The sequence below is a fragment of the Salvelinus alpinus genome, chromosome 35 (genome assembly GCF_045679555.1).
Source record: "Salvelinus alpinus chromosome 35, SLU_Salpinus.1, whole genome shotgun sequence".
Classification (NCBI taxonomy): domain Eukaryota; kingdom Metazoa; phylum Chordata; class Actinopteri; order Salmoniformes; family Salmonidae; genus Salvelinus; species Salvelinus alpinus.
This window is the reverse complement of record NC_092120.1, coordinates 18,329,230-18,343,797: the sequence shown is the minus strand read 5'-3', so window position 1 is coordinate 18,343,797 and position 14,568 is coordinate 18,329,230. Positions and strand designations below refer to the sequence as shown.

Sequence of the window (14,568 nt, the reverse complement as noted above, 5' to 3'; positions counted from 1 at the left end):
TTATATGACATTCAGTATTTAAAAGAGATTAACAAGCTCTAACAGCCTCTGGCGTAGAGAGCGTGTTTTTATGTGATGAGGCCGCTAAGGAGAGAATGTTAAGTGCAGGTAATGATTCTCACGGGAAGAGGTGCCTCCCTGATGTTAAGTTGAAGCTTTGGTTGTGGGGAAAATAATATGGGGAGAAAGCCAGGGCATTGCATTTAAGAGTACTCAGTGCTTCTAAATCCACAGACAATATAACTCCCAGAAAGGCTCTGATTGTCCTTTTTCAAACTGACGATGGAGCAAGCAGTTTCCTTTTTTTATGAGACACTTCTGTGTAATGCATTATGAATCTATCTTAAGCATGTGTGCTTTTGTCAATGCTGTTATAAGGAGCCATGAGTAGTTATGAATGCTTTTTGCAAGTCGAATATTGTACTATGGTTGATAGGGGGTACTGTGAACGCATGAATTTCACACAGGTGGATCACAGCAAATGTATGTAATATTACAAGCATCAATAATTATCACAGAATCATCACAGTGAACTATATCACAGTGAACACTAGTGAACTACTAATCATCACAGTGAACTATTAATCATCACAGTAAACAATCCCATGTTTGTTTGTGTCAATGAATCCCATAAGGGACGGGTTGCCAACTGGTGCTTTGGCACAAAAATAGAATGTCCTTCATTCATTCATTCAGCATCCCTGAGCCTAATACCTTTCTCAATAAAATTGCCATTTTGCCGTAGTGTGTATTTAGAGTCACATCCCCCATCCTGTAACATACTTTAGATTGGATTTGTTTGGGTCATAGTGTTTTGCAAGGCCTTTCACATGACGTTACTACTTGAAACTATGATGTCAGCACCGAGCCATTCTAGCTGCAGCAGCACTGCAGTCACTGAGATTGTGTTGCTTTGCTGACTGGATCTGTATCATTGTCTTCTGCTCTGAAAGGACATTTATACTTCTTTGGCTTAGAAGACATGAAGTCCTTCTTCAAGGAGATGTATAACGCATTAACAGGGTTTTATCTCCTCGGCAGCACTATATGACCAATCCGTTTTTTTTGTATTTATTAGAGTGTTCTAGGTGCCGTGCACTCCAGCTGACAACGGCATTTTATGGCCTGGAATCCAATTGGGCTACCAGTTCCAGTTCCTTACCAGTTTGACTGCTGAGCTGGGTGTCCTCCTATTCTTAAGTGATAGTTCTTACCTTGGAGTGTTACTGTACTGGCCTTGTTTAGCCACCGTGTAAGGCTGTCAAATCGCAAAGGACAAATCCAATCAAATTGGGTAAGGAAGGTTAAAAAGCTGACCACTTTATCTCCTCTCAGTGGGGTGGTTACTCTTCAAAATTGCCCTCATAAATCTTCTCAGTAAAGTAGTGGAGGGCACTGAACACAACCTCTGGTGGAGAGGTTGTTTTAGACGTCGACAGGGACAGAAAATAAGGTAACTTTAACCGTGAGTCAAAAAGCAATTGTAAACAAGATATATGGGAATTTATCTGACGGAGGACCTCACAATGTCATACTAAATGCTGTGGGAGGCAGTCTGGCCAACCTAAGTAATTGAACATTTATGTCCTGAGACTGATAAGCCATTTTCAACCTGTCAAATGTAAGTTGTCACAAATGGATGTATGTTATGCATGCATTCTTTGTGAGACACTGCTCTACACAATTAAAAATCATGCAAAGAAGAATAAAAAACACAAAACAGACACATTGTAATCTCAAAATGCATGCAACAGCCCAAATAAAAGAAAGCATATAGAACATATGGCTGTGGCAAAGGAGGTGGAACATTTCACAGGCAGAGAAAGAGCAGAATCACATTTAGATGTGACCTCTTTGTCTTGCTGACATTATTTTAATTGGACGCAGGCCTAGTGTCAGGTTTCTTTATGAAACCCCACAGCGAAAAAGCAAACACGTGTCACTTTATTATTTCAAAAACACCAGAATAGATTTCTGTCTGTTAAGCTTGGTGGTATCAGAGGCTGCGTTCCAGGCTGACTACATTGCAGATGCATGCCAGATCTCCAGCCCAGACCACCCACTCCATTACTGCTTTGATCTCCTCCAGTCATTTCGGAGATACCGGTCAATTAAGTGTCGCATTGCGCCCCTCTGGAGGAGTTTCATCCCGGGGGTTTATCACTATAATGAACAATTATATGTAGCTTCCCTCTATGGGCAGGTGGGGGGGGGGGGGGGGTTGCATTCATGTGTGAGCTGTGCTCGGATTTTCCTCTTGTAGAACAATAAACCTGATTCTGACCTGAGCATGATATCTCACAATGCATGTATAGGTGTTTAAAATTGCAACTAACCTCATCATATGATAAAGCAATCAGATACCTGACTCTGCAGTCGATAACTTGCACACAACCATTGAATGGTGCATGAAACACAACTGGAATATTGTCAGCTTGGATCATGACCATTATCTTAAAATGAACTCTCAACCCAGACTGGGGGTTAGTGTTGATCCAGGAATCCTACTGTATCTGGCATTAGAGTTTGGGATCGCCCCCCCCAAAAATTGTGCTGATCCGCTTCCTTCATAATCGGCCAATTGTGGTCAAATTAAAGTATAATCCATTTTCCAAACTTAGGTACCTAGATATGCCCCTTTAGTTGTTTTCCATCTGAGACTTTGAGTAAGACCAAGAGTGTGTGTGTTCCATTAATCACCTTTATGTGAAAAAGCAACCATATAACCATTGTGTTTGTTATATTCTGTAACAGTCGTATTTGAAGAAGATGTATATGTGATGTCAAACATCTCCATTATAAAAGCTACGCTAAACTTTGGCCTCTGGGGGTACTCTTGAGTCAAAACGGGTCTCCTAAATGGCCAGAAATATTGTCTAGAAATGACCTAATATATCATGGAATATGTATATGAACCATACAGCCAAAATTCAAGCCAAAATGTGAGCTAAACAATTAGCGACTGAATACCTATAGTGTATCTGTATGATGACTTTTGTTCCCCCTCACCCTGTCTGCCATCCAGGCTCTGAGCTGATGCCCAAAGCCCTGTCCACCAGGATCATCGGAGGCATCTGGTGGTTCTTCACCCTCATCATCATCTCCTCCTACACGGCCAACCTGGCCGCCTTCCTCACCGTGGAGCGCATGGAGTCGCCCGTGGACTCTGCCGACGACATCGCCAAGCAGACAAAGATTGAGTATGGCGTGGTCAAAGACGGTGCCACCATGTCTTTCTTCAAGGTATGTGTCTTAGAAGACGGGGTCTGTCTTTGCTTTGGTTTTGAGTTGTGCTTTGTTTCATGTTGATTTCATTACCCAACAATCTGCCAGGAACCTTATCTGAAAAGAACATAATTAAATCTCTTCATTTCAATTCCCCAGTCATTTTAAGCAGTTTGAATGCAGCCCCATCCAATGATTGAAGCACGCTGAGTACACGCAGTTATATTGTCATAAAACGTGTTTATGAAGAACTGAGACAAGATGCTGGATCAGTACTTTTTTTTATATACAGTACGGTTCTCAATAAAATAAAATAATATTCCAGAAAATATATATATATATTTTTTCCAGTTAGATCTTAATTCCTGCTGCAAAAGCAAGTTCTCCACTTCTCCACGCTGTTTGATGTGATCCTCCATAATGATTTTTTTATTTCAAAGTTTCAGCTTTTGCCCTGCAGGGTTCTCAGCTTTATTTTATTATTTTGAGTTTCGCCTCAGATGCTGAATAACATGTAAGGGTTTGCTGTTTTTCTGTGTAAGAAATGGAAAATATCGGACACAGTGCTATGGAAAATGTTTTATGGACAAGGGAAGGTCCATATGTTTATGGCACACAATAGCAACGATAACAGATCATTTTACCCAGGGTGATTGTCCCAGTTTTACACTTTCAAATATTCTCTGTTGAATAGTTCATAAATACTCGATGTAATATGTGTGCCTCTGCTAAAGAGTATGTCTGCAGTCTCCCCTGCCCTGACAATATAATTGAAGATGTATTTTTAGTTGACTTCTCTCTTCTCTCATTTGCTATTTCCGTCATCCCTATTTCCTTTATATTGGTTTATTCATATTACATTAAATTAATATTATACTTATATTATATTTATTGGCACTTTAGGATTTTGAAAAGTGTGTTACAAATATTTTTATTAATATTCATAATTTATCTATTTCTACTCTCTGTTAGCAATATGTCTCAGCTGCTCTATGACCCGATCAGAATATCCACCAATAGAATTTTCACCCACATAAAGATTCCCAGTGACCACCAAAAAATCCACTAGGAGAGAAAGAGAACATTAGTAACCATTCTATTCCATAAGGCTTGATTAACATGGAGTTCAATGAGGGATTAGGCATGGTCCATGGAGTAACTAGAATTTGTGATTATACCAAATTAGAGTCATCAGTTGCCTAATCATTGGAACTACTGGCTATGGTATAAACCAGGGGTGGCCAACTCTCTTCCTGGGGAGCTACTGAGTGTTCAGGCTTTTGCTCCAGCCCCTACTGAAACACACCGTATCCTACTAATCATCTCCTCCTTAGGGCCTTCAGTACCTAATGGCTGCCTGTCTACCCTGAGCTATACACATCTATTTGAACCTTCTCTAAATCAAAGATTATTGACAATTAGTCAAGAACTTGCTGTAAGTTCTCGGAACAGTAAAAAGTGGATTTTACTCCTTAAGCGTGTTTACTTTGATTAGTGACATATATGATTGCAGTGTTATTAGTCAGAGGAGACACAGGTGTCTATAATTACCTCATCAGTTGCAGAGCTCAAGTGCCCTCGGTTCCTTCTCGTTATCACTGGGAGGGCTAACGAGCTCGACTGAAGCAGATGAGGGAGCTGATAAATACTGAAGAGGTCGGGGAGTAGCTGTAGATATGTCAAATCACACTGCATGGAAGGGCACTGTAGGGCAAAGTCAATCTTTGCACTGTAATCTCTGGCACACTTACAGTAGCGCTATGCTGTCTTGACAATCAGGTGTACTGTATGTGTGTCACCTGCACGTCTAAATAAATGTATTCACATTTTAACCGTCAATGCAGGAATTAAGTAACTAAAGAGCTTTAACATCCTTCATATTTTCAAATGACTATGGTGATGAGTCAGTAATTATCTCAAATTAGGTATGGAATAACATTTGACCCCTTGTCAAATAGCATGAAATATCACATAGACAAACGCAAGGCTAATAGAGAGGAACTCAATTAATCCAGCCTTTTTCCCTATTTCCTGTGGATGAAAATAGATGACATTACCTCCCCTTATTAAATTATTATATCCAGTGGCACACGTCACTTTTTATATATAAAAATAAACAATAGATGTATGAAAGTATATAAGTGTCAATGTAGATATAGGACTTGAAAGCAGTGGACGTTAAAGTGGCATTGCACAGTGTATTCCTTTTCTTGGAGCTCAAGGCTCCAATCCATTCCTTTTTTCGTACAATTATATACTTCTCGAAATGGAGAACTGTGGGAAAAGGATAATAACAGCATGATAGATGCTCAAGATTGCCAGAGTATTTTCAACACCAATACTATGTGCTACAAAGATGAGAGGGCTTTAGTGTAATGGGATCAACACAGTGTAGAAAACATGTTCATTTAAAAAAAGAACTGTGTCGACTCAATGCCCCTTTGACCAGGTGTAATGCACAATCTGAGATTCAACATTGATTGTACTTTCAATTCTTCCCCTTACAGAAATCAAAGGTTTCTACTTTTGAGAAGATGTGGGCCTTTATGAGTAGTAAACAGAGTACGTCGCTGGTCAAGTCCATTGAGGACGGCATCCAGAGGGTTCTGAAGTCTGACTATGCCTTGCTCATGGAGTCCACCACAATCGATTACATTACCCAGCGGAACTGCAACCTCACCCAGGTTGGAGGCGTCATTGACAGCAAAGGCTATGGAATAGGTACTCCCATGGGTAAGATGGAACAACATCTGTACCTTAATAGATATAATAGCTTCTTGAGCTAGCTCTCCATAACTCCTACAACAAGCACCATCCCCCACTGATACACTGGTAGGAGGTGGTCCTTCAAGCTGGACAGAAACAAATAACACATTAATCCTATATTTGTGCTTTCGATGCAGAGCATTTCGATTAACTACTACTGTGCTACTTTTTTATTTTACTCTTGGTATTTTTGTCATTTTTGGACTATGTGTGTATTGTTCAATTATTGCTAGATATTTCTAGATATTTGGGGCGGCCGGTACATGGTGGTTAGAACGTTGGTTCCAGTAACCGAAAGGTTGCTGGGTTGAATCCCCGAGCTGACAAGGTAAAAATCTGTCATTCTGCCCCTGAACAAGGCAGTTAACCCACTGTTCACCGGTAGGCCGTCATTGTAAATAAGAATTTGTTCTTAACTGACTTGCTTAGTTAAATAAATAAAAAAGATCTATACCTGCACTGCTGAAGCTAGAAACATAAGCATTTCGATACATCTGCAAAACTGTGTGCACGACTAATAAACTTTGAATTGATTTACAGTACCAGTCAAAGTTTGGACACACCTACTCATTCCAGAGTTTTTCTTTATTTTTACTATTTTCTACATTGTAGAATATTAGTGAAGACATCAAAACTATAAGATAACACATATGGAATCATGTAGTAACCAAAAAATTGTTAAACAAATCAAAATATATTTGAGATTCTTCAGAGTAACCACCCTTCGCCTTGATGACAGCTTTGCACACTCTTGGCATTATCTCAACCAGCTTCATGAGGTAGTCACCTGGAATGCATTTCAATTAACAGTTGTGCCTTAAGTTAATTTGTGGAATTTCTCTCCTTGTTAATGCGTTTGAGTCAATCAGTTGTGTTGTGACAATGTGGGTTTGGTATACAGAAGATAGCCCTATTTGGTAAAAGACCAAGTCCATATTATGGCAAGAACAGCTCAAATAAGCTAAGAGAAATTACAGTCCATCATTACTTTAAGACATGAAGGTCAGTCAATACGGAACATTTCAAGAACTTTGAAAGTTTCTTCAAGTGTAGTTGCAAGAACCATAAAGAGCTATGATGAAACTAGCTCTCATGAGGACCGCCACAGGAATGGAAGACCCAGAGTTACCTCTGCTACAGTGGATAAGTTCATTAGAGTTACCAGCCTCAGAGATTCCAGCCCAAATAAATGCTTCACATTAACAAGTTTTAATATTTTTTATTTTTTATTTCACCTTTATTTAACCAGGTAGGCCAGTTGAGAACAAGTTCTCATTTACAACTGCGACCTGGCCAAGATAAAGCAAAGCAGTGCGACAAAAACAACAACAACAGAGATACACATAAACAAACGTACAGTCAATAACACAAAAGAAAAGAAAAATCGAAAAATCTATGTACAGTGTGTGCAAGTGTAGAAGAGTAGGGAGGTAGGCAATAAATAGGCCATAGAGGCCAAAATAATTACAATTTTGCATTAATACTGGAGTGATAGATGTGCAGATGATGTTGTGCAAGTAGATACTGGGGTGCAAAAGAGCAAGAGGGTAAGTAATAATATGGGGTGAGGTAGTCGGGTGTGCTATTTACAGATGGGCTGTGTTTTACTTAGTTTTACTAGCATTTAAAAGCAGTTGGAGGCCACGGAAGGAGTGTTGAATGGAGTTGAAGCTCGTTTGGAGGTTTGTTAACACAGTGTCCAAAGAAGGGCCAGATGTATACAGAGTAACAGACACATCTCAACATCAACTGTTCGTAGGAGACTGAGTGAATCAGGCCTTCATGGTCGAATTGCTTCAAAGAAACCACTACTAAAGGACACCAATAAGAAGAATAGACTTGCTCGGGCCAAGAAACACACGCAATGGACATTAGTGGAAATTTCCGGTGGAAATCTGTTTTTTGGTCTGATGAGTCCAAATTCTAACCCTAACCCTAACCCTAACCCTAACCCTAACCCAACCACTGTGTCTTTGTGAGACGCAGAGTAGGTGAATGGATGATCTCCGCATGTGTGGTAACCACCGTGAAGCATGGAGGAGGAGGTGTGATGGTGTGGGGGTGCTTTGCTGGTGACACTGTCTGTGATTTATTTAGAATTCAAGGCACACTTAACCAGCATGGCTACCACAGCATTCTGCAGCAAAACGCCATCCCATCTGGTTTGCGCTCAGAGGTCTATCATTTATTTTTCAACAGGACAATGACCCAAAACACACCTCCAGTCTGAGTAAGGGCTGACCTCCACAATCACCTGACCTCAACCCATTTGAGATGGTTTGGGATGAGTTGGATCATGGAGTGAAGGAAAAACAGTCAACAAGTGCTCAACATATGTGGGAACACCTTCAAGACTGTTGGAAAAGCATTCCAGGTGAAACTGGTTGAGAGAATGCCAAGGGTGTGCAAAGCTGTCATCAAGGCAAAGGGTGGCTACTTTGAAGAATCTAAAATCTAAAATACATTTTGATTTTGGTTACTACATGATTTCATATGTGTTATTTCATAGTTTTAATGTCTTCAGTATTTTTCTACAATGTAGAAAATAGAAAAACCCTTGAATGTGTAGGTGTGTCCAAACTTTTGACTGGTACTGTATATTAATATGCAATGACAACATATACATTTTAGCCATATGTGGTGAAAACACCCCTGTGGCCTCATCAACGAGATCCAGCTAGTGGTTTATCTTATCTTTCAACCAGTCTAAAGCAGACCTGTTGCTTGCCTTACAGGCTCTCCATACCGGGACAAAGTGACCATCGCCATCCTGAGCATCCTGGAAGATGGCCGTCTGCACATGCTCAAGGAGAAGTGGTGGAGCGGCAGCAGCTGTCTGGACGAAGAGCGCCGTGAGAAAGCCGGCCCCATGGGCATTCAGAACCTGGGAGGGATCTTTATAGTGCTGGCGTCTGGCCTGGTTCTCTCCGTCTTTGTGGCTATAGCCGAATTCATATACAAGCTAAGGAAGACGGCGAAACGTGAGCAGGTAGATATTATCCCCATGAATCTGATTCAAGATTGTTGATCAGTAATTTATGTACTTGATGTGATTATTTTATTACTGACATTGTTTGCATGACGTAGAGTATATATTGGTTAATTTTAGATCCTTCACTTGCCTAACTCTGCATATTTCTAACAATATGAACACAACCTTAAAATCCAAGCTGTACTCTGTCCATTTCAGTTCCCTTTATTAAAGGGATTTGCATTCCCTCAAATAATCCCTGTGCTATTTGGCCATAAAATAGAACATTTATTTAATTTTAACAGGCATAATTGCAAATTGGAGCATGCCGAATTAATCCGTTATTAGTCATTGCAGATGTCAGAATACCATTAATCTCAACAGTTGTAAATCGCAGATTGGAGTTATGCAACTAAGTGGGTTGTGTCAAGCATGCTTGTATAGGTAATGGGGTAAGAATACGGCTCTGTGTTCAATCTATCTGACAGAGCAGGAACAGTGCACATTGCGTGGGTTGCATGTGGTGGGGGTTGCAGTTTGACATGGCTGTCAGCGATGGGAGAGGAACAACATGCATGAATGTGCTATGGCTAATGTGTTTTGCACTCTTGATTTTGTTGACACTCTATGCTGTCAGAACCATTTAAAGCTAAGGCATTTACCCCCCCATCCCTTTCCCCCCCTTCTCTCCCCTCATCCTCGCCCTTTTTGCCCAGAGGTCTTTCTGCAGTGCCATGGTGGACGAGATCAGACAGTCGTTCACCTGCGGGACGCGTGTGAAACACAAGCCCCGCCACCAGGTCCCGGTCAAGACGGATGCAGTGATCAACATGCACACGTTCAACGACCGGCGACTCCCGGGAAAGGACAACTTGAGCTGCAACACTGGGATGACCCCCGTGTTCCCGTGACAGTTTGCGCCTCCCAGAGAAAGAGCCTCCTGAGCAATGTGGAGGGCGTGATTGGTCCCGAAACCTGGGACAATGGAATCGAGGGGATCACCAGATTCACCATCAACCACAGCGACATAGGGACACTAACGAAACATGGAACACTATCTAAACATGGTACTATCAAAATGGCAGCATCGGCGACACAGGTATGACAACGTTCACCCATGTATTCCAAAAGAGACAGAAAAAGATAGAGAGTGAGGTGGAGGAGAAGAAGCATCTCCAAATAATCTGTATTCAAGTCCGATGTTTACGTACGTAACACAAAAAATACACTCACCAAGGAATCACAAGATATCCAAGGAATCCTTGATTGACAACAAAGATTCAACCTTTTTATTGGACATATGGCATAAAGACAGAGTTGGCTTCGTTGAGCATGGCAATAAAAAGAACTACAGACAGACATGGGAAATGGGGTTTTGATGGGAGATCAGTTATGTCACACATAGCACATCACGATCATTCAAAGTTAAAGTTCTGACCGATTCTTTTTTATCTTGTCTGGAGGTCCTTTGGCAGCAGAAAATGATGTTACCTCAAACCTTGTACAGACATAACATTGGGTTCTTGATTTGCTCACTTTGAGTCACCGTCTATTTTGTGGGAGGCGTTTTTAAACGCATGGCTTGGACCATCGGTCTTCTATAATTCCACTACAATAAACACGTCCTTAGTACATGCAGATGACAGCAATGGAATCCCAACAGTGAGCAAATCCCATAGTAAGAGAGAGCATTGGTCACTCAGTGAACTAGGTTTGCAGATGATCTTTAATTGACAAAAAATTACTGTTCAAAGAGAGAGAGCTATCACTGAAGCTATCCCGAGTTTTAATGGGGAGACGTTGATTTATTGTTAATGAATAACGTTTCCACATATGGTGCCATTTTGTTATTGTGACTAAACACAAAGTAGGGCCCTATTTGTTTTGTGCTTCACCACATTATTTTCAGACATATGTTTTGTGGACGTTAAGATAATTTAGTATGTGAAAAAAATTAAGAACAATGAACTAGCCAACTGGCAAAGAGATGCCCGTAAAATAAAACTAAACATTGGATGTATTTGTAAATTAGACTATGTTCAAAAAGAATATCCATGGCCTTTTTCCTCTTTACAACACCGGGTCATGTGTTTCTATCAAATATAATGACTTTTTTGGGGGTATCTTATTAATCAAACAAACAAATATACATTACCCATGGGATAATGAACGAGGAGTGATTTGCTTCAACGTATTCATGTACCAAAATGCAAGTGTTTACTCTTATTTGGCTCCCAATGATAAACGACATGAACTGCCGTGTACTTGTTGCACTACTAGTCTATATTGTCCTCTAAAATAACTACCTGGCCTCATTACTTTTTTCGACATTTACACGTTGAACAACTGTGCGATTTAGGGGTATAAACTGAATTGACTTACTCATAAAAGCATAACATATTTATGGTTATGTTAAACCCAATCATACCATTCATGTTTGAAGGGTTATGGTTAGGGTTATAGTCAGCTAGCTAGTTAGATGGTTATGGTTAGATGGCTAGTTAGATGGTTATCTCTAGTTGGTTATCTCTGCCCATGTCCACTTAATAAACATTTTTGAGAAATGTGTCTACATTGGCTTTTAGTTGTCTTAAAAAAAATCTATGGCAATATAGCATTTTCAGAGGGCAATTAGCCATCTGTTTCCATTTTGTCAAAGTGTCTCTACAATAAGGCCCCTCAGAAATAGCCATGTTATAATCGCACAACGTCCATTGAATTGCTTTTGCTGCTTGCAATGAATTACCATCTAACCCTTCTGACTGCTAAACAGACACTCTAATCTAAAAATATCAGTGATATGAAAGAAATGCGGAGAGCACAGTACAGATGTACAGACTTCATAGTCACTGTTTTTAGCTGTTTTGGTTTTAGTTCTGTAATTGCAGGTGACTGTAAATGACTTGGTTTAGTAGTGTGTTGGGCGGAGGACAATGGACAAGGGACCGTATAAGTAAGAAACAAATGCTGTCATCATACTCTTCCTTCTATGTGTGTTTACTTTGTGGCCACGGCAACAGTGAATGTCCATTGGGACTCGCAAATTATTTAGCTTATTCATATTGCAGGGCCGATCTAAAAGCTTTGTGGCAGCGTTACCGAACGCTACGCTACCGTCACGGAAATGAGATAGGCTAGCTCCAAGTGGCTGACGAGACCCTTTGGTTTTGCATATGATTTTCATACTGTGCACTAGAGATAGATATCATTAAATTAGTCAATATCACGAACCAATATCATGCTCAGATGATGAGTTGAACAAACAGACGGAAGATCTGAAGTTTGGTTTTCTGTGTTTATGTCGTCTGTAACGCCTATAAACTGTATATCTGCAATGAGTATTGAGCTGTAGGATGCTAGGAGTCTATATGTGAGCTGCCGGAATAGGGAGCTGAAGAGACAGCATACCTCTGTGAGGTTTACAATATTGATAAAAAAGACAAACTATCTTGGGTTCCTTTTTTTCAACATTAACAATGTAAAGATTCAAGGAAACTTAAATCTGTGTGACTTATTATTGGTTTGGTAGAAACTCATTGTATAAATGTTAATCAACTTCCATCTGCAAAGTAGAGTATATGTAGATAAGATGAACAGGAGAAAATGTATTTTGCTAAATTTTTACAGGTAAATACATACATTTTTGTTCTCAGCCAAACACAATTTCTTAATTTAAATTTGGTTTCATATGCCACGTTAACCTGTACCCCACTCCCACTTCCCCATCCTCCATATTAATTTATACGATTGGAATGGATTATAATATATTATATTGGATTATGATCATCAAGAGTAGAATATTATATGTAAATCTTATTTTATCACACCTAATATATTGATATGAGGTGTATGTGACGTTGTGATATTGAATTCCCCAAAACTGTAGCGGAAACTCATTTAGAATAGATTTTGTATGATCTCGCTTTTCTTCTCTTTTGAAACCCATGATGCAGTTGGGCAAAGACTGGTTGTTACACTACAGGTTGGACTGGCTTCCAGTTGAATTCCCCTTTGACTGCAAACACAAGTTACTTTATTGCTTTTTTTGGTCAATCCACATACTCGCCGAAATAATTGTGGTGAAAATGGACATCCGTGATCCATTTGAATACAATTATTTGAATTTACTACCAAGATTCTAGTTCAGTTAATTCAATCCTAGTTCAGTTAATTCAGTCCCAGTTATAAAGCATACTGTCTTTTTTATACCAAAATGTGAATCCAGTTATTTTACAACATTTTATGAAATCTAAGATAAAAATTATGAAAAAAATAAAATGACACATAATATGTGGTATGAGTTACACTTTAGTAAGCAATCGAACAGTCACAGCGCTAGGTATTTATTTATGTTTTGTTTTGAGTTGAGCTGAATTGTCTGCTTCTATCGTTTGACAGGAAACCTTTCAAACAATATGTTGGTGCCGACCAGGGTTTTCTTTGTGGACATGCAGAATTTCTATGAATATAGTTTTTTGTAACGTTTTGTAACATTTTCTGTTTACCTAATAACTGTATGTGTTAAGAGAAGACTATTATTAGAATAACCAAGTCAAACATGGGGAACTATAAAATCATAGAGAAGCTTTTGCGTTATTTTCTTTTTAACACACTGTGAATAATTCAATTGTACAGTTTGCTGTATGGGTTATATGATTTGAAAGTTTTAAATAAAAAATGTAAAACTATATTACTCTTGTTTGAGTCCTATTATTCATAGACACTGTGTCAGTTGATAGAGATGAGATTCATACAACTAAACCTGAGAATACGTTGTTGCTATGCAATGCTATACATTGTAGTCTACCCAACATATTCTCAGGTTAAAATCTCCAGCTGACTCTCCGATTGGTCAACTACAATGTATTGCAACAATGTACAGCACAGATTGAATGCAGGTCTGAACATCTACTCTGGAATTCTATGTATTAACAGGTTGTTTTGCACTACTAGTGGAGCGGTACATTATATTCTCAGGATGTTTCACATTTGTATTCTTCTCGGTATGGAAAGGTAAACTTTTCACACTGCAGTGTATCCAAACTCTCTCTGCAGAGCTGGCTCAAGGAGAACTTTGTTGCCATTTGCCGTATGGATCCATTCACTCTGGGTGGAATATCCCTTTGAAGTCATGCTTTCCCTGAGCTTGCTGATACCGAACCACTGAAGTATAAGTGCACGGTGACATGAAAGACAGGAGGGCGCCACAGAGAAACTTGTGCATTTTTAAACCTGCTATTTACAAGATTACCATTGTGACTCGCTAAGACATGCATATCAAGCAGGGAGAGTGGAGAGAGTAGTGTATGTTGGAGTGGTAAGTGACTGAGCTGTCTAATGTGGGGGGCTCTTCTGCTACGCGAAAAGATGGATAGAGGCCTTCTGAGGAGAGTTCATCTGCAGTGACCGCGTCTGAGACTCCAGGGGTAATTACTGATACACACTGAGCGACCATTTGTCTATTTCATGACTATTACTCAATGGCAAACATCCATACATGAGAGCATCGAAGCCTTCTTAGAAATTGTCTCTTCTGCTATTGTCTGTTACTGTGACATTTAATGAGGAAGAGCAAGCAGAGATACATTCTAATTTAACAGTCTTTG

At 39.7% G+C, this 14,568-nt stretch overlaps 1 protein-coding gene across 1 annotated transcript in view; it reads left to right on the top strand.

Moving 5' to 3' along the window:
* The window catches only part of LOC139564112 (glutamate receptor ionotropic, kainate 3-like), a 129,692-nt gene extending 116,040 nt beyond the window's left edge, over positions 1 to 13,652 (top strand). Inside the window, exons 13-16 of the mRNA XM_071383314.1 lie at positions 3,026 to 3,243; positions 5,733 to 5,958; positions 8,727 to 8,980; positions 9,681 to 13,652. Coding sequence (XP_071239415.1) covers positions 3,026 to 3,243; positions 5,733 to 5,958; positions 8,727 to 8,980; positions 9,681 to 10,067 — 1,085 coding nt within the window. The 3' untranslated portion in view covers positions 10,068 to 13,652. The remainder of the gene's footprint in view (positions 1 to 3,025; positions 3,244 to 5,732; positions 5,959 to 8,726; positions 8,981 to 9,680) is intronic.
* The last annotated feature ends 916 nt before the right edge of the window (positions 13,653 to 14,568 follow it).